The 21,531-nt window shown below is 41.0% G+C and overlaps 1 protein-coding gene across 5 annotated transcripts in view; it reads right to left on the bottom strand.

Annotated features, from left to right (window-relative positions):
* Positions 1–21,531, bottom strand: part of LMBR1 (limb development membrane protein 1) — a 160,503-nt gene that overhangs the window by 49,105 nt on the left and 89,867 nt on the right. For all 5 annotated transcript variants that reach the window (XM_059396008.1, XM_059396009.1, XM_059396012.1 and 2 more), the window contains 4 exons: positions 17,021–17,147; positions 16,502–16,570; positions 15,773–15,837; positions 11,886–11,958 (listed from right to left, as the gene is read on the bottom strand). In XM_059396008.1, the coding sequence (XP_059251991.1) occupies positions 11,886–11,958; positions 15,773–15,837; positions 16,502–16,570; positions 17,021–17,147 (334 nt within the window). The remainder of the gene's footprint in view (positions 1–11,885; positions 11,959–15,772; positions 15,838–16,501; positions 16,571–17,020; positions 17,148–21,531) is intronic.

Below are 21,531 nucleotides of genomic sequence, written 5' to 3'. Positions count from 1 at the left end.
CCAAAATTCTCAACAAGATTCTAGCTCAGAGGATTCAAATGTACATTAAAAGGATTATCTACAACAAGGTGCGATTTATCCCTAGGATGCAAAAGTGGTTCAACATTCGCAAATCAATCAATGTGATAGAAAACATGAATAAAAGGAGAGGGGGGAACCACACGGTCCTCTCAATTGATGCAGAAAAGGCATTTGATAAAATACAGTATCCTTTCCTGATTAAAACTCTTCAGGGTACAGGAATAGAGGGAACATACCTCAATTTCATAAAATCCATCTATGAAAAACCCACAGCAATATCATTTTCAAAGGGGAAAAGCTGACAGCCTTTCCCTTAACAGAAACACAACAAGGATGCCCACTCTCACCACTACTGTTCAATAGAGTACTAGAAGTCCTAGGAACAGCAATGAGACAAAAAAAAGAAGTAAAAGGTATTCAAATTGTAAAAGAAGTCAAACTCTCTTTCTTCACAGGTGACTTGATACTTTACGTGGAAAACCCAAAAGATACCACCCCCAAATTACTATAACTCACACAGCAATTCAGTCATGTGGCAGGATACAAAATCAATACGCAGAAATCAGTTGCTTTCTTATACACTAACATGTAACTGTAGAAAGAGAAACTAGAGAATCAATTCCATTTATAATAGCACCAAAAACTGTAAGATACCTTGGAATAAACCTAACTGAAGAGGTAAAGGATCTACACTCTAGAAACTACAGAACACTCATGTAAGAAATCAAAGAAGACATAAAAAGAAAGACATTCCATGCTCATGGATCAGAAGAATAAACATTGTTAAAATGTCTATGCTGCCCAGAGCAATCTATACCTTCAATACCATCCTGATCAAAATACCAATAGCATTTTTCAAAGTACTGGAATAAATAATCCTAAAATTTGTATGGAACCAGAAAAGACCCCGAATCATCAAGGATGTTGAAAAAGAAAAACAAAGGTAAGGGCACCACACTGCCTGATCTCAAGCTTTACTACAAAGCTGTGATCACCAAGACAGCCTGGTACTGGCACAAAAATAGACACACAGACCAATGGAACAGAATAGAGAGCCCAGATAGGAACCCTCAACTCTATGGTCAAATAATCTTCAACAAAGCAGGGGAAAATATCCAATGGAAATAAGACAGTGTCTTCAATAAATACATACATAAATAAATAAAATAAAGAGCTAAGATGCCCTTCAACGGATGAATGGATCAAGAAGATGTGGTCCATATATACAATGGAATATTACTCAGCCATCAGAAAGGATGAATAACCAACTTTTTGCATCAACATGGACGGGACTGGAGGAGATTATGCTGAGTGAAATAAGTCAAGCAGAGAGAGTCAATTACAAATGTTTCATTTATTTGTGGAGCATAAGGAATAGCATGGAGAACATTAGGAGAAGGAAGGGAAAATGAAGGGGGGAAATCGAGGAGGAGATGAACCATCAGAGACTATGGACTCTGGGAAACAAACTGAGGGTTTTAGAGGGGAGGGGGGTAGGGAGATGGGTTGGCCCAGTGATGGGCATTAAGGAGGGCACATACTGCATGGAGCACTTGGTCTTATATGCAAACAATGAATCGTGCAACACTGCATCAAAAACTAATGAGGTACTGTATGGTGACTAACATAACACAATAAAAATAAATAAAATAAAGAAGTTAAAAAAAGAAGCAGCAGCAGCAGCAGCAGCATTATTCCAGTAACTAGTTCAGTGTACAAAAAAATAATCTGATGATTATTCAGAATTCTGAAAGGGAACAGATATCAGAAGAAACAGTATTCCTGGCGCCAACTTTAAGCTACATGAAAAGATAGAAGTGCCCGCTCTGCGGGTTTGATGTCTACAGAGCTCAATCCAGATATCTAGGAGAAATAAAGTCGTATTTCTGAAATGCTGCGTTTTTATTTTTAGGTGACACAATGCTAGGCACACAATAATTAATAAATATTGACTGACTTGCACACAAAAATTAAGAATACATTCTCATTTTCTTCAAACAAAGCATTCTTTCATTAAATGATTAGATTCACCTGGAATAACACAATTTTCGAACACACTGCCATCCTTTACTATATACGTAACATGACCTTAGTGAGAAGAGCAAGCTTGTTTATAGGCAGAATCTTCCATTACAAATGACCAAAAGGAATGACGGCTATTGTAAGGAATTAAGACACACTGCAAACACACACTGAAATGTGAAGGCAATTTAAGTTGCACCAAAAAAAATCATCAAAATATCCTGAACAATTGTATTATCCTTACTTTATTTCAAAATGAATCTAACATGTTCCATGTCAGCATTGTCTAGTCAATAAGTCAAATTGGTAGACAAAACCTGTCTGGACTAGTCATGAAAAATAAAAAGGGATTCTCCAAGAAAACCACAAAGCAGCTCATTTAAGGTCAATTTAACGGTATTATTCTGTTTTTCTTCCAGCCTCGACATAAGATTTCACTACCTCAAAGGAAATTAGAAGAGTATCTATTTGCATTCCCCTAGGTGATTGGCAGTTCAACACCAATTAGTTCAAAATTACACTGTTACTAGCGTGCAATAAAAACAACACCTTTCATCTTCCTCTCACAGGTAAGAATACCTTCAGAGCCAATAACTTTGATCAAGTAAGTATTTTTGATCCTGCCCCACCCGTCTCTTTGGATTCAGGAAAACTAATAGCTGAAGGCAACTTTTCCTGGCTTTATTCTTAAGCTGAAAAACTAGTGTGGTATTGAAAATATTTTGCGTCCAAGATAACAAAATTTCCCAAAGCCTAGCATTTCTTCAATAACTAAGCCTTAATACATAAGACAGCTTTAACTGACATTCATGTGTTAAAGGGCAGATACTATTTAATTTAAAATATGTAATGCATTTTTTAAAATAAACATAAATCTCTACATTGGTATATAAATAATTCAAATAATGTGAAGCAATAAACCTCCCTAAATAATTTAGTGTCCTAAACTCAGTCTCTAATGAATGCTATTTAGAAATAGACACCCCTATTATAAGCTGATTAGTCTTTCATTTTTTAAATTTAGCATATAACCCAAAAAAGTTGATTAGAAAATCTGTTGCCTAAGTAACTCTCTAAAATTTTGATTATACTTAACACATCATTAAACTGACCAATGTGATCTCTATGACCAGTTTATAAGGTCCCTCAAGTATTTTTTAATTACTTCCTTTTTTTTAAAGATCTTATTTATTTATTTGACAGACAGAGATCACAAGTAGGCAGAGGCCGGCAGAGAGAGAGGAGGAAACAGGCTCCCTGCTGAGCAGAGAGCCCGACGCGGCGCTCGATCCCAGGACCCTGAGATCATGACCTGAGCCGAAGGCAGAGGCCTAACCCACTGAGCCACCCAGGTGCCCCACTTTCTAATTATTTCTAATCACTTCGACAGATAATTTTGATGTTTAAAGCCCAAGAGTCCTAAAACTTCATAGAGTGAAGAGTCCCCAAAGCAAACCCCCATTATTGTTCAGCACAGAGCCACTGCCAATGAGGCAGACCCCAGAAAGTTTTTGAAAACTGAAGCCTGGACATTAAAATCTCTACGACATCTATCTCAGCATCAACGAACTGTTATTATCTATAAAAGGGATGGACAATCCATATACTCAAACACTCTATTTCTATTTCATCTGCAATGCTAGTATTTGTTAAAATGTTAGTTTCTATTGACTCATGACATATCCTCAAAACTATGGCTAAGTACCGAATCAAGCAATGTAAGACATTTGACATACAACACAATTTGAAAATTCAAGTATACTCTCATTACAAATGACCACAGCAAGACAGAAAATATTAAACAATCAGCTTTAAGAGCATTATAGAAATCTATGTACTGGCACAGCTGTGTGGCTCAGTCGGTTAAGCCTCTGGCTTCCACCCAGGTTGGGATCCTGGGGTCCTGGGATTGAGCCCTGCATCAGGCCCTGTTGGGAGGTGGCTTGTCCCTCCTGCCCCTCACCCCATTTGTGCCCTCTTTTCTCTCTCTCTCTCAAATAGATAAAACTTTTTTTAAAAAAAGCTATATACAGTTAAAGTTGTTGCTCACGGTGGATTGCTTTTTTTTTTTTTAACTTTAGATATAAGTTATTGGTAGATCTTCAACTAGATAAGATATTAAGATTTTTTAAAATTTCATATTTATATATGGTACTATCAGGAATACTATCATCCAAATAGGTTGTGGTTGAACAAGCAACTCGTGTATATTGAATTTTATCTTCTGCTAACAAATATAGATCATTTATATATAGCAATCGCCCTCTAAAGCTCAGAGGATATATGATACTTGACTCTTAAGTTGTTCTACAGTTTGTTACTCCCAACTACTCCCCATCTACCAATACTGTATCTTACCTTACCTCTCTTTAGTTACCTCATTTCATCTTGCAACGAATCATTTGTTTGGGACACAATTTATGGTCAAGAAAGTGTTTATATGGCTCCAGAAGCTGAATAAATTGTTAACAATGTATCTCTCGTTGTTTCAGACATTTGGACCCAAATGTTGGTAATCTTACTAAAAAGAAACCATTCAATTCGTTTTGCCAGAAGAGTTAATATTCTTCCTATTAGCTTAGGAAGTCAAGATATTAATAGACACTTTGTTCTATCACAATACTGCCAAAAAGGGGGTCACGGAGTGTCAACAATTTTTGCTATGTATGTGTTGTTGATGAGAGCTGATATCTGATCACCTTCAGCCAGTGCAAGCCCATCACTGCTCAAAGGGGCCCAGGGCGTGATAAATTTGACATAATCTCAACTTCAGTGACATGACCAACAGCAAATCGTATTCCTAGAATAACCATTGCTAGACTACAGAACTGCTAAAGAAAGTCAAGATGAAGGTATGTAGAAAACAGAAGATGTGATACAAGCTTCCTTACAACATTAAGGGTGTCACCTGAAAGACTTCAGACAAGTAATGACCAAATCAGCAAACTGTACTGACAGCGATGATAAAAAATGCCTCTGACAGGTGCCACTACTCTAAACCAAGTATATACACTGTAAACCTTGTCACCATCATGCAACTGCCTGGCAAACTCAACTTCGTGATAAACAGGCAAGATTCTATAACTGATGGTGACCAGTTGCTTCTGACAGGTAACTGTATTGACGGAGTTATTTTTTTTCAATCTTCTATTTTTCAGAATACAAAGGTACTGCAACTTGACACTCCACAAAGAAAGACTTAATACAAGCTTCAGTGAAAAAGACTTTCGAAAGAAGATCCAAATCAAGCAGAAAAGAAATTACTACCAAAAGCGATATACTTTTTATCATGAAGATGAAAATAGTACCTTAAAAAATTGAATTGAATCATTAAGTTCAAAGTCTACAATATTTTTAAATAAATTACATTAAAAGAACTGTCAAGGTTTTGAACTTAAACAATAAAAAATAATTCCTATTCATTATGGTACTTCTAAAGTTACCCAGTACACCCATAGGCTATATACACACGAAAGCTAATTATTTCAATTAATGCTGCTGCATTACTTAAACATTTAAACATGCTAATGATATATGCATCCTCGTAACCCTAAGTAGGAATTACAAAAGATTTTCTACCACAATTAATGTAATGGGACTTTCTGTTGGGCGACTCTTCTGGGGTCTTGGAGTAGAAATGGGTCTTGATTGCTCGAATTTCAGGGCTTCACACTAGGGGAAATCACCTTATCTCGGCTTCTCTACTAACACCCCAGGGCATAAGGTCCCCACAGTCTTGGCTTGTCTTCAGAGGTCTCTACTGTGGGCCTTGCTAAATACTGTCTCCATGTAATTCTTCTATTCTATCACCAAATTGTATCTCTTATGCCTTCTTCACTTCCTTGTGGTAAAATGCCGTCTCCATCACGCATGTCTTTCATGTCTTCGTTTACTCATGCAACAGTTTTCACCACCCACTATGTGACTGGGGATATCATGGGATCAGGAGCACAGTTTTCACCACCCACTATGTGACTGGGGATATCATGGGATCAGGAGCACAGAAAGGAAGAAAAGGAACAAAAATCCCTGCTCCTGTGCCACTCCTGTCCTACTATGGAGAAACTGGCAATATCTAAAAAACAGTACGTGAGAAAATGGAAGGTGTTGCAGGAAAACAAGGCAGGAAAGAGGGAGAGAAGTGCCAGGGCAGAGGTAGAGCCTGGCAGTATGAACCATGTCCACAGGGCTCCAACATGGAAAAGACCACCAAGAAGGGGCTCTTTAGGTAAAGACCCGAAAGACAGAAGGCAAAAGGGAAACACGATGCCCTGGGACTGGAGGTGACGGGCCAGGGAAGAACAGCAAGGAGACTGCAGGGAAGCAAGTCAGAGAGCACATGGGGAGCAGAAAGGGAACCACTGCAAAAACTGGTTTTTATTCAGACTGAAAAAGGAGGCCACTAGAGAACTTTGAGGCAAATACGGGAGGCGATTTTACATCTCAAGCACTTCTTCTGACTTACAAGGCCAAAGACAGACACATGGAGGGTAATCAGGAAACTACCACAACAATCTAATCAAAAGGAGACAGTCACTCAAACCAAGGTGGTGATATGCAAGCAGATGCTTTGACGCTGGAGACAACAACTTTGCTAAAGGAATCCATATGGGAATTACGAGAAAGAGCCTCTAAGGAATCGGCCTCAGCACCTAAAAGAATGGATTTGCCACCTATAGAGACATGTTGGCTCTAACAGAAGCAGAAATGGGGTATGAGATCTTTAGCTGATTCGGGACAAGATATGTTTGAGATGCTTATCAGGCATCCAAGTAGAAATGTCTACTAGACGGATGGAGAGGTCAAAGGAGAGGTCAGCAGCATACAAATGGCATTCAAAGCCACAAGACCAGATAAGATAACCAAAAAGGAGTGCAGGTAAACAAACAAGAGAAGAGTTTAAGGACTGAGGTATGAGGCGTTCCAGTGAGAAGCAGCTACGGACACAGAGAAAAACCAGCAGTTGTTTGAGAAGCAGCATCTCCTTAAGTAAAAGAACAAGGGAGTAGTGAACTGAAAACCCAGTGGAATGAGGAGTGCAGGTGAAGACTCCGAGGTCACCAGCCAACTGGACAACAGCACCGTCAGTACAGCAGTGGAGGCGACAGCGGCACCAAAACCCAACGTGGAGCACGGCAATGAAACTGATGAGGGTACAACCCCAAGAGTTCTGCTATCAAGACAAGCAAAGCGCTAGATGATAAGCCAGAAGGGGTAGAAGTCAAGACAGATCGATTTCATTTCCTTCCTCCCATTTGTTCATTCTACTGAGAAAAATTACAGCATATTCTGTGCTGAAGGAAATGATCCAGTTGGAGAAAGGCTGGTTACGTCAGAGAGACAGTGGAACGGCCATCAGCGTGTCCTTGAATCAGGGAGAAGGGACTGAACCCAGTGCACGGCGGGAGGGCTGAACTTCGCCGGAAGCACGGACAGTCCAGTCACAGCATCAGAGAAAGGCGGCACGTGTGAGGGGAGCAGCAGGTAGGTGAATCAATATGAAGGAAAGAGGCTGCCAGCATCTCAGCATGCTTGCTTCTGTTTTTCTCAAGAAACGAGGAAGCAAGGCCATCGGCTGAGACTGACAGTAATGAAGTCTTGAGGGAAAAGAAGATAGAAAATAACTCCAGGAGAATGTAAAGTCCGTCTAACACACCATCGGATCTTTAAGGAAAGGCCAGGAAGGCAGCTGAATAGGTGCGTGCTGAGAACACCAAGAGCTGCTATGACCACGGCTAGCGTTCAGCGAAGCAGAGAGGGAAGGAAACTGAGAGAGCAGGGCACTGAGTCGAACGACAGCCCAGGAATTTAAACCGCGCGAGGCATCGAGGGTCTGAGGGAAGCGAGGGAGAAAAGGCAGTAAAAAGTTATCAAGACGGACAGATGGCATGAAGAACCACAGGGCATGGCACACCTCGGGCAGCGAGCTGGAGAGCAGGGTGACTGACGGTTGAGACGGCAAGAGAACTTGTCAGCGCTAGTGACAGGCCTGCGCTGGGCCCCAGGCAGCAAGCGGCTGAGGAAGACCATTAAGAGAGAGGTCTGTGGATGGCCAAGCGGCCTGGAAAGGTCATCCACGCAGACACTGAAATCACCAGTTGTGACAGGAAGAGTGGCAGAAAGAATGATCATGAACAAGAACTGAAACCTTAAGGATAGAAGAGGAACCGTCCGGACGGAGAGGGCTGAAGGGAAAAGGGAGAAGTAATCGGGTCACGATCTAATGACAGGAGACTCGGAGTGCGTGAAAGCAGCAGAAGAGAATGAGAGGAGGCCTGCCTAAGCTCCTGGGGGAGCGGAGCGCAGGATGCGGGCGAGAACAGAGCTACCATCTGGAGGGACTGAGAAGCCGTGTGTGCTGGGAGAGCCAAGTTTCTTCCAGCAAGAGGGAGAAAACTGAGGGTCTGGGTGGCTCTGCGGCCGGGAGCCAGCAGCTCTGAGGCCCGCGTGGTTCCACATGGTATAAGCAGAGATTCAGGAGCTCACCACAGTGGGAAATCAGGTCAGAAATGCGACACAGAGAGATGCGAGGTCCACCTGAGATGCCAGGGTCTTGAATATTCCGGGCTCCTCATGCCGACTGCGAAGGGGGAAGGGCAGGATGCAAGCACTACTCCTCGCCTCAAGGCAGATAGCGAAGAAGGTTGTGTGCAGGAGACAGAGGAGCAGAGCCTCACAAGGACGGGGCTGAGTCCTGAGATCTCGCTCCTGCCATGGTGATGTGGACACTGGGGAGGGCTGTCTGCATCAGACGGCTGGAGATCTGGGGCTCCCTCCGGTCCAGGAATACACACGACTCTCATCAACGATTTCTCTTGCTTTCAAGTATTCTAGTTCTGGATAAAATCTTATAGATCTTTGCCCTTGTTTTTCCTCTTCTTCAGCCAACTCATCTGTGATCTTGAGACTCAGAATTTAAATTCATCTGCTCAAGGTCTGGTGCTTAGAAGAAGATGAGCAGCAAACCGAAAAGGGGGAGAAGCAGCCACGCAGACCGCTAACAGGACGGCTTCCTCAGACAGTGATTAGAGTATTTATAGTGATTTATAGTATATGAGTGTATAGGTTCTTATTAACAAATTTTCTGAAGTAATACTAATATTAGTAAGAACAAAACTAGCACCAACAAGCGATAAACAGGAACAATGGAAAAGTCACGGCCAAGTATCCCATCAAAAAGCTATACTGATACTTTAAAACCCATGCACAGAAATTCAACTCCAGTAATGTAATAACTACCAAAACAAGGTATACATCTCCAAGAAAAAAAAAAGTGTTATGTTTTTTCAATGACTGTGAAGCTGAGCTCAGAGCAAACCATGCCAATGTCCCAAAGGCTCCTGTGATCTGCATCACACATCCCCACACAGACCAAGAAAAGCACACTCAAGGGCCACTAGCAAACCACCACCAGGAATTCTGGGGTACATCACTGCTGTAAAATTTTTTTAATCTTTTACTCTTATTATTCTGTATTTCTTTTCAATAGCCCAGAATATAGGATGTGAGGGTGGTGCAGTCAGTTAAGCATCTGCCTTTGGCTCAGGTCATGACCCCAGGGTCCTGGTATCAAGCCCACGTTGGGCTCCCTACTCAGAGGGGAGCTGCTTTTCCCTCTCCCTCTACCCCTCCCCTCCCATGCTTGTATACATGTGATCTATCTTGAATAAATAAATAAAATCTTTAAGGAAATTAGAGCCCAGAATAAAAACTATTTTAAATTCACTTTTTAAGAAAAATTTAAAATGCAAAATAGCTGTTAAAACAAAATACACTTGGCATAATACTAGATTAAACAAAACCCATAGGGATGATTCCCACTACTTACCTTCTATGATCTATACTTTTTAAAGTAGGTTCCATGCCCAGTGTGGAGCTCAACATAGAGCTTAAATTCAGGACCCTGAGATCAAGACCTGAACTGAGATCAAGAGTGGGACACTTTGCTATAGAACCATCTGTGTTACAAGCCTGTTGTTTTCCACCTGAAACAGTCCACAGTGCTAACAAGGAGCAAATTACAACACTACAGCAACTACTCCAACATATCATTAAAGAGTGTCAGTAGAAAGAATTTAACAACCTACCAATAGAGCACTTAGAAATGGTGCATAGCTTACCAAAATGGGAGAAAACAAAATTATACTTAGCATTAGCTATCATATAATGCTTAATCCTCTCCATATTATATTTCTGTGCTAGTCAGGGTATTTTGTTTACTTGGGTTTGGCTTCCATTTGTAATATACCTAGCCTTCTGGCAACTACTTCTTTTTCAATTTCTTTAGCCATAATGATCCATTCTTGCATTTGAGAAGTCAAAGGATCAAAAAAAGATTCTAGGGGGACTTTTTCCTGAAGTAAAAAGTGGGAAAAGGCTGTATTTCGGTTTAGTTTTAACTCAAATTCTTTAACTGATGGGGCGCTGTATTTTTTTTTAGTTAAATAGGTTCCACACCCTGCATGGAGTCTACTGTGGGGCCCGAATCCACAACTCTGAGTTACAGACCTGAGCTGAGATGAGAAGTCGAATGCTTAACCAACTGAGCTGCCCAGGTGCCCCCAAGGGGCACTATCTTTTACCCTTCCTAGTTCTCAGCCTCCTGATCTGTGAAGACAGAAAGGCCATCTACTTCAGGCTGAAACATAACTGCACACAGCAGGCAGCAGCAGGATAGTTCAGGCATATTTATCACATATTAGCAAGATTACCTAAGTAAGACAAATTTATTATAATATTTACTATTTTAATGAAATTTTATAAAGCTGACACTATTGAGAAAAGTTGTAATTCTGAAATAAAATGGGCTTAAATATTAAAATACCTTTAATAACATTAGAAGAAAAAAAGACACATGTAGTTCCAATCTAAAAGTTATTGGTACCAAAGGAGCAATATTATTGCCAAGAATTCTCTAAAATAGATAAAATCTGAAATTCTTTGATCTAAGAATAAAGGTCTAAATGTTAGCAACACTTTTGAGTTGATTATTTAAATTCACTACTTGTAACTAAAGAAAGTAGATCTATTTCTTTCTATTTCATAATTAAAGTAACCTTCCATTTTATACCTGCTCTTTAATTATGATCCTGAAATACAGTTAGCTCCTAATAATCTGATCTTGGGACTGGTTTTCAACATTAAAGAAAAAAACAACTACCACACAGGAGAAGAGAGTGCAGAGTAAAAAGCATTTAAGTAAAATAGAAAATTTACCCAAACTATATCATTTCTTTGTTAAACTACATCATTACTCTTTTTTTTCACTGGTTCTTCATTTGAAGCCAAAAGGATGGTAAATAAAAATTAAACTTTGAGATCTTTGACATGCTTACATGGTAATCACGGCTGATAACGAACAGAATTCCCAAATAACAACAGAGCTCCTAAGCGCAACTGAGACAGTCAAATTTGGTACCTAGTAGTGAAGAGACAGACTACTTTTGATCTTAAGATTTCAACAGGAAAGAAATGAAATAGAGATAAGAGATAAGAGTCACTAAGAAAACATGCAAATTTGCAAAACCTCAGTAACTAAGTCGTCATGTTTAAAATACACAGCACTAGAGGTGGATACCTTCGTGGTCAGTGTCTCAGAACCAAACGGGCCCTGCTAAATTCCACCTAATCACAGCTACAGGGAAAGACGGGTGCTTGACTGCCGTGCCACTAGTCTTTAGCAAAGCTGTCCTCACCTGGGACATTCACATGTTACTCTTACATCTTGACCTGGTGACTCAGCACAATGTGCTAAGAGGCCTGCATTTCTCCCCCTCAATTAGCTGTCTTTTTCTGAATTAAATAATTTTTTATTGAGCTCTAACCACAGAATACATACATACCATTTAGTCGTCTCTGGAGTGCTTCCTCCTCTAGGGTAATAATATAAATCTGTTCATCCAGGTCTTCAAGAATCTAAATTCAAAGATCACACCATTGACTAATGCACATTACAGAACTAGTGCTTGCAAGAGCATTAGGCTATTTGGTCTACGATTTAGACTGAATTTAGATTCAAAATCATTAGGAATTGAAAATAAAAATACTCCCACTATTCTATTTATAAGTTAAGGAAAAATATTTTAGCATATAACTAAACACATCAAAAGTTGACTATTAGAAAATCTACATATATTTAAATTTAAAGGATTAAAGAACACTGCAGCTCTCTCAGTGACAAACAAATATATGAATTCTCAACATCCAAAAGACTAAACACTATCTCACACCCAAACCAATATTTTAGAGCAAGAAGGAATAGCTCACTCTGTCCAACACTAGTTTCTCATTTATATTTACCTATATGATATTTAATACAAGAGACCTATAAACTCAGTAACCACCACACAATACTTTCCACTTACATCAACTGTATATACTAAAAATTTTCTGCAAATTATGACTACTGGTATTATCAAAATCATTCTGTAGATAGAACCCTAGAGAAATACTGTGTTTGTGTAGACTCCGCTCACCACCCTGCCATACAACACTAGTAAAAAAACAAGAACCACTGATCAATCACCCATTATATGAGCTATTATCTGCACTATCTTCACAACTGATAAAACCTAAAATATGTTTAATTCTAGCTTTGTTAACATAGCTATCTTTCTTGAAATGATCCTAAATATATTCCTAGCTCTGGGGAAAATCTGAAAGAAGCCCAAAGCTGACATATTTAATATCATTCAAACCCAAACTACTTATTCCCAGCAAAACAATAAACTATGAGAAGTTGATGGAAAAAGCAAAAGGTGGAAACCCTATACATGTGTAGCCTTTCAGCTTCCCGATGAGGTATTTTCATAAAAAAGGAGTCTGAAAGCATGCAACTCCTATCAGGTATCTAATCAGGTGCCTAATTTCTATAAAATTTACTTAGAGCAATCCAGTAATTCCTAGTATTTCAATAAATATGGATAATCCCTTATTATCAATAGACCTAGCACTTGTAGCAAAATAAAATAGTAAGATACGAATAAAGAATAACACACAAATAAACAAGAACAAAAGCTGACAGACCTAGGAGAAAAGGACGGGCTGACCCACGTCAGCAGGCCGCCAGTGAGGGCCTCCGCCAGTGAGGGCCTATCCCAGAAGACGATGCACCAGTCCAAAGTGGGAAGGCCTGCGCGGATGTACAGCACGGGTGCAGGCAGCAGACTGAGCTGAGTTAATCCAAGATGCTCCGAGCCTAAGGCAGGCAAGGGGCCATACCTTGGTGGGTCATCATATCAAGTTTCTTTCCAATCAGTGTTCTCACCGTTCTTACTGTTTGGACCACAGTCCAGTTTTTACTTTTCTTAAGGTCGAGCCCATACAAAAAGATTTCCTCTTACAATGCACACTGTTCATTAGTGACTTATAGTATGGGTCTGTCTTCATTCAAGTGAGCGACAACGAGGGGCACACAGATATTTGTGTTAAATGCTTATGTGCCCCATGCCTGTGATTCTACAACAATCCAATGAAAATCAGACTGTTGTGTTCCCCCATCTTATAATGTGCCAAGAAACAGGGTTTGACAAAGAAAAGTTATCTGCCTTTTGAAGCCCGTACTCTTCACCACTCTGAGCTGATGGGGACCTAGAGAGGAGTTAAAGACAGTCCTTGACCTCAAACAGCTTACATTCTAGTGTCCAGGAGAGACAGAATGAACTCAAAAAAAGTAATTACAGGGTTAAAATACCTGTCGTAACCCAAGCAAAAATAAAACATTACAAAAGCTCAGAGGAAGAAAGATCCCCAACTTCTAGGTGGGAAGAAAAAAGTTTTCTCAAGTGTTTTGATGATAGTAGCCTCTTACCTGATAGCTTAATTTATTAAAAATGGGAAAGGCATCTGGATCAGAAACTAAGCAGAGTACAAAGGTGAAGAGATGTGAAGTACATTCAGCAACATCGTGGTTCAAGTACTCTGGAGCTTATGACAGAATAGAACAGTGGTCCAGGGTCTGAAACCCGGCTCTAGGTTCAAATCCCACCCTGCCAAGACTGATCTGAAATCTTGTTCAACCAACTTAATCTCCCTGAACTATAGATAACTCGGCCATAAAATAAGACCACCACCTAACTTATGGGTTTATTAGCAGGATTAAATGAGAAATGTGTGTAAAATACAGTACTAATCACAAATATAGAGCCTAGACTGACTTAATATCATTAATAGTGGGTGTTAGCAAAAAGAAAAGAGACAAAGATAACTAAAGTTTTGAGAATAATGTTAGTAAGAGACAACTTTAGAAGAAAAATCAGCTTTGGGAAGGGCGCTAAGTAAGTAGTTCGGTTTTCTATGAGCTGAGCTCTCAGCTCCGTGGGTACTCAGGCACAGCATTTATCATGTGGTGTAGTTTGTTTGCAGAGTCTTTTGCTCCCCAGAGTTACACATATAAAAGTGTCGTGAAAGTGGCAGAGGTGGTCAGGAGAACGGAGCAGAGCCACGTTAGACCAAAGACAGAACTTGGAACATATGCCTATCTTTAGGGGGCCAGAAAATAGAAACAGAGAAAAAGACCAAAAAAAAAAAAAAAAAAAAAAAAAGCTCTGCCAGAGAATCAGGAAGAAATTAAGAATGCAGTGCCATAAAACCTCTTCCAGAGAAAAGTGCATTTTAGGATTTGATAGCATGTTTTATTTGAGTGTATACATTTATGTAGCAATGTTAAATAATCCAATTTTATTTTTAAAAAAGATATGAAGAAATTATTAGTCCTTTATTTTTAAATCTCTCAAAATTAAGCATGCATTACTGAAAGAATACCTCTACTGCAATATTTCCTCAAATTTTTCCTTGATTAATCACTCTGACAGGAAAGACAAACATATAACCAAAATAATTTGGTAGGTGCTACCAATGAGATACACTGGAGAATATGAGCGGTGCAGAGAAAGAAGCTTGATTATCTTAACTTAAAAGAAGAGATGAGGCAAGGTTCAAAGACAGGCAGTGAATGCAGCCGGCCTCAGAGCCAGGCCTGCGGACGCTGTCAGGTGGCTGAAGCAGGCAGGGTGCAGGGACGGGAGAAAGCCCCAGACAGGCCTGGAAGTGACAGCACAAGCCTGTTGTGGGCACAGCCCCTCAGCTGCAGAGGGCGGGATCAGACAAGGGGGCGGGAGCAGAGGCTGGAGGTCGGTGGACTAGAGAACAGGTTGTGAGTCATTCAGACCTAAGCCAGTGAGGACCCGTGAAAATAATGTAAACGGCAAGTTCCTTAAATGCAGCAAAGAATTATTTTCATGGGAGCAAATATTTGACAAAATAGCTAGAGGCCAAAGAAATCAGGAACAATTCATTATGATTACTGCCAACTGAAAACCACTTCACAATGAATTTATGGTAACTCTGAGATTAACCTGCAAAGTATAATCAAAATGAACACGCAACAACTCCCAGAGACGAAACTGGTCTGTTAATCAAGGAATATATGTGGCACATTCTGAAACATAACAGAGTTACTACTGATACAACAGACACCTAAAATATCTGTAAGTATTTGTAAATTTTGTCATAAAATTTGCTAGAGGAATTTCCACCTGAGTGTCTGTAGTTAGTATTTTAGAAACAAAAACAAATTTGATTTCCAAGGATGAAGAAGATTAAAATAAAAGCAACAATAACAAGGTCCCAAGCCCACAGAACTATTCTAATGTTTCTGATTGCTAATTCACAACCTAAGAGATGCTCAGATGTAAACACATTTATTTCACAAACAAGACGACACACTTACGGTTGGCTTCACCAGCAACTGACCCATCACTGTGAACATGCGGGAGAGGCCAACGGGGGTACACACTGCGGGGAAGATCACAGAGAAGAGGCAGGTCAATCGATAGTGCAAAACAGAGAACGGACTCACAGATCACCGTTTTAAGAAAACTCTGGTCTCCAACTTAGATTCTCTCAGTGTTTTGTCGGGGACACTTTCTCAATAAAAGCTACGGCGGTGACCGGGAGAGGAGGGCAGGCAGCTGAAGGCTGGCGAAGGCTTAGTATGTGCAAGACTCCAGCGGCTGAGGAAGTCTTTTCACTTAAAAGAAATAAAAGAAAACCAACGAAAGAGCAGATTACATTTCAAGTGCTGGTGGGAGTTGAGAACCAACTATTATCTTCACTCCTTACACCCACATTTATCTGCTTACAGTACTCCGAGACACGCTATGATGACTCGAGTAAAATTGGGCACATGTGAAACAAAGACCACCCCACGGAATTATACGTTACTATTCAAAAGTCGAGTCTAATGCTTCAGTGAGTGTGTGCGTCTCTCTACAAGAGAGACTTTCCTTAAAGAACACCACATGTGTTTTATTTCATGGCTTTAGTTTATCCAAATTTATCTTAACATTAAAAAAGTGAAGGGCCAACTTTAAAAACATTTCTTCAGGAAAGCTTCCTATAATTTTCCAAAATAAAGAACTCCATTCCCCCGTCAACAATAAGCCAGAAAACTACTTACGGAGAAGTAACAAACATCCCATCAGAGATATACAGGAATATAAATAGGGAAGGTAGAACTCCCAGAGATCTGCAAAGAAATGCACATCTGTTTTCGAAATCCAAAATACTGTACATTGAAATACATTGAAGTTGACTATAAATTGTTTGATAAACATCATAATTGTCTATTTGAGTCTAAGCCATACAATTTCTAAATTATACAATAAAAAGATCTAAAATAGAAGAAAAGGAAATAACCCTTTTGCAAAACCTGTCTGGAGGAGAAAAAAAGTCTCCATGGAGTTTTAAGAACAGAATCCAACTAAGAAACAAACAAACAAAAAATCTTAAAAGCTGCCTGCTCATTCTGAATACAGCAAACACACGAACACTCATTTCTTTTCTTAAACATGTCTAAAGACTTATTAACTCTGTAAATTAGCAACAAGGGCTAACGACACAAAGAATTATGAAAACACTCAGGAAAGCGAGTGTGTAATTTTACGCCGGCTGCGGTCCCAGAGAGAAGCCGGCTTACCATACAAAGACTCCATGCTCGCCGCGTCCTTGTCAACGAGCGCCGAGGCGACCCACACTATCCCGAGGATAAGGAGCGCAAGAAGGACAAGCATGACCAGAGTTTCTAAAATGCGGGCTCGGATTCCCTGAAAAAGATAATGGAGATCTAACTGTATTTTATTTCATCTCATGATTAATTAGGCTTCTATCTATATGAAAGTACAAAGATTCTTTGGAAAGGGAGGAAATTTGTATTTATTAGCAAGATTAAAAAATTCCAGCTTTACAGTGTCAGGTTTATACTGACTTTGCTTTACCAAATTATGCAGAATACCATCAAGCTTTAAAGAACCAAAAAAAAAAAAGTGAAAACATTTTTTAGAGCCATGTTTTAAAGCGCAGGTTGGTGAATCTCTGTCTGCAGTTCTCAGTGAGGGCACCAAGAATGACTCAGGTCGGCAGCCAAGCAGCCATCAGAGCGCTGGACCCCATGAGCGCGCACAGACCCCAGTCCCACGGCGCCAGCCTTGAGTACCACTCCCACGGCCCCCAGCACAGCTGCCAGTGCTCCCCTCACCTCCACCCCTACAAGGACCAGTGCCCCCTCTCCTCCACTCCCACAGCTGCCAGCAACCCCCCCCCCCCCGCCCTGCCGCCACAGAGGCCAGCATCCCCTGCTCTGTAGCCCAGGGACTCCCCAACCAAAGCTGGCAGCAGAAACCAAGGCCAGGCACAGCACTCAGCTATCAATTATGTATCACTTCTTCCTTCACATTAGATAAAACCATCATTACTTCACGTGCCCGGAATATAATAAACCGTCTTTATGCACAGCTGTGTTTTAGACATAAAACAAATTCTGATCTCAGGGCCAAACCAGAGGTCTTCTAAACCAAGCCAAACCAAGGCTTCTAAGCTTGAAACATTGAAACCTATTGGACAAGGCAAACAAATGAATAAAAAACAACTTTCTTATATTCCTGAAAAGTCACCAAATGACTGAATCCGTACCTAAATTCAAAGACCCCTATTGATGCTTTATACCCTAATGCACTAATGTACATCTAATACAACAAACAAAATCAGAAATAAATCCATGTCTCTCAAAAAACATCTCATGTAATATTTCCTTCCACATTAAAAATAGTTGAAGTTGTGTGATAAAGATCTAAAACACACACTTACTTCAATTTCGCCCTATATTATTTGCTAACTGGAGAGGCTGCACGTCAATCGCAGCGTGCAGTCAGATGGAGAGGAGAAGGCCCGGCCCACCCTGGCAGAGCCGCCCCAGCCCCAGCCCCAGCGAGGCTCTCACAGGCCAGGCTTACCACCGAGCTGCCCAGGGCAGGTTCAGAGATGTCCTTAAATGTGGAGTCAGCACACCTTCAGTGTTCACAGGAAGGGAGGCCAGCAGACTGTGGAGTGTGTGATGCTTGTATTTTATTTAACACATCAGATCTAACTGCAGTTACGACTCAAGTGAGACGAAACATGAAGTCCCCAAACGTGCTCCGGAAAAACCCACTGACTCTCCCGAAGAACTCTCCAACCTGCACTTCCCAACCTTCAAGCCACTTAGGATACCAAAACATGACCGCCACCTTTCTTTTTCTTTTCTTAAAGTAGGCGCCACACCCAGAGTGGGGCTTGAACTCACAACTCTTAAGATGAAGAGTCAGCTGCTCTATCAAGTTAGCCAGCCAGGTGGCCCAGGTAGCCACCTTCCAATAGTACTTTCTTTTACCTTGCTTCCCTCTTTCTAAGCAATAGTCCTTTTTTGTAAGCAAGAATCTTATTACACATCAAATATTATGTGAAGAGCTTATAATGGATAAGAAGAATAGGTGCTCGGATACATGACCCTGAGATCATGGCCTGAGCAGAAATCAAGCTAGATGCTTAAACAACTGAGCCACCCAGGAGCCCCTGGACTATCTTTAAAGGATGTCTGGATAGCAAACACTCTTGGAAAACAGAGACGGTATCTCTCTGAAGCAGAAGTAGGTCTGTTTCCCACAGAGCAAAGGGCAGACAAGTTTGCTTGAAACACATGTGTGGGTTTCCCTAGGTCTGAGATTGCTCAGCTAAGACCTGAGCCCACAGCGGGAGTGGCGTCACCGGAGCCACATGTCCCCATGAGGCTGGTGGGAGGAGGGCTTGTCCTGGGGAACAGGAAGCTCGTGGCTTACCTGTTCTGAGTAATGAAGTCCTTTGTCTCTGATCCAAGAGTCTCGTGTCTACAACAACCATGCAGGAACCCGACTAACTGTCAGCTTGCAAGTACAGTAAAATCTCAGACCCTCTCCCTTCTGGCAGCTTTGGGTAGCAAGGGCAGGCAGCTAACATGGCTTTCTAGAGAAGAGCAAATAAGAGTCCCACCAGGTTGGGTTAAGCGCAATGAGAAGCCTCCCAAGATCTAGTAATGAACGCTCTACCCAAGCAGTAGACAAGTGGGAGAAGTAAGGGCCCCCCAGGACCTGATGTGCTGATGCTTCAGAGGCTGAGCCGCAGGGGGGGCTTGGGGCATAGCCCCTTCTCCCAGAGAGGAGGGGTGTCATCATGTTCCTATAACACCAAGCCCTGCAAGGCCAGCTATAAAAACTATGATTACAGGCAACTATTTTTCTTATATACTTTGTCCTTTTATGTATTTTCAAAATTTTATAGTGTGAATGTGCATTACTTTAAGTAATACGAGAACAAATTAATGTTGTTCTTAATTTTTAATTTTTTTCTTAAAAGAATTATTTCCAAGAGATTGGCACCCAGAAAAGTAACTTTTAAAATATCCAAGTTTAGTTTATGAGAGTATAGGGAGCTAGTTCAGGACTCCAACTCCAGCAGCAAACCGCCTGGGTTCAAAGCCTGGTCCCATCACTGACCACCCGTGTTAACACTGGGCAAACTTCTAAACCTCTGTGCATTTGTAAAATAGGTTTATCCCTACCTTATGGGGTCATTATAAGGATCAAAGGAGTTAACATAAGTAATGTGCTTAGCCATTAGGCTGGGTGCTTAGTAGGCACAATATCAGGGTTAACTGTAATGGCTCAAATTACTGCCTTTGTTTTTTAAATGTTCAAGGCTTTGGAGTTCACCTATCATTTGTGTATCTGGATCAAATTTACTTCTCCTACGGGCGCATGGGTGGCTCAGAGGGTTAAGCCTCTGCCTTCAGCTCAAGTCTCGTGATCCCAAGGTCCTGGGATTGAGCCCCACATCGGGCTCTCTGCTCAGCAGGGAGCCTGCTTCCTCCTTCTCTCTGCCTGCCTCTCTGCCCACTTGTGATCTCTGTCAAATAAATAAATAAAAATCTTTAATAAATAAAATAAATTTATCTCCCCTAGTGCCAGCTTATCACCTTCTTCACATCTCTGTCACCTACTATTCACGGACCTATAAGAAACAATCCCGAGTTTCTTGATGATGTCAACACCAGGTACACAAGCATTTCTGATCATTGCCTTGCCATCATGACTAACATACAAGCTCCTAATGAACTTAACCTCCATGCTCCCCCAGCCCAGCACACGCACTAGTTGACTCTCTCGTCTCTCAGACCCACCTCTACGAACTCAAGACTGTGAGACCGCTCCATATTCCTCTCCAGTACATCCAGTCCTCTAACCTACACTGGTCTTCCTCATTATAACCTCCACTCCTCCAGTCTTATTTTCACTTGCCTGTACCCTATGCTGAAATATGTATTTTAATGATACTTCGGTACCAGTAATAATTCTAATATTCCGGGTCCCTTTGATTTCTACCAGACTACCTTAACTCTACTGGTGGCTCACTCCCTGAATTCTCAGTCCTAGGAAAGAAATTTACAAAATCTTGAGAAACATGTGCTACGACATTCCAAAGTGGGCCTTTGCTGTTACGTGGCACGACTTAAGCTGATCTCTAGCTGACTAACGATGCCCTCAGTTTTTTAAATGTTTTCCATTCTCCTTGATCCTACATCTCATCTCCTACTTTCTAGGAACCTGTAGCTGCCCTTACCTCTTCCTTAGTGGGATATAACTGGAGGGACTGCACATCCCTCAGTTTCCTTTCCCTACCTCTGGTTCTCCGTCTCTGCTCTTATTTCTTTCATTCTTTACATAAAGGAAAACACCTCAGATTCCTCTTCTCCCATGGCTCAGGCTTAGATGTTCATCATTTCAACATGCTGGATCAGTGCTTCTCAAACTTTGGCACACGTCAGCATTAGCAAGGGGCTTGCCAATCCCTGAGAACCAGCCCAAAGACACCTCAGTTAATTCTGACGAAGAGAGCGCATCTGATGAAGACCCCAGATAGACCGCTCCGTTCTTCCCCCAGGGGATCTTGCCTCCTCATGTAACCAATGACTCTGAAGTTTGTATCTTTCGTCCAAATCTCACCACTGAGACCAAGATCCATACCTTTGAGCTGCCTCCTCCCCTCAAGTATCTCACAAGTATTTACATTTAATTCTAAAGTCAGACTCCCCACTTTATCCCCTAAACCCACTCCTTCACTGTTAACATAGCCCAACTGATG

Source organism: Mustela nigripes, chromosome 4, assembly GCF_022355385.1.
Source record: "Mustela nigripes isolate SB6536 chromosome 4, MUSNIG.SB6536, whole genome shotgun sequence".
Taxonomy (NCBI): Eukaryota; Metazoa; Chordata; class Mammalia; order Carnivora; family Mustelidae; genus Mustela; species Mustela nigripes.
The sequence above is the reverse complement of the archived record's forward strand: the minus strand, read 5'-3'. Positions and strand labels throughout refer to the sequence as shown.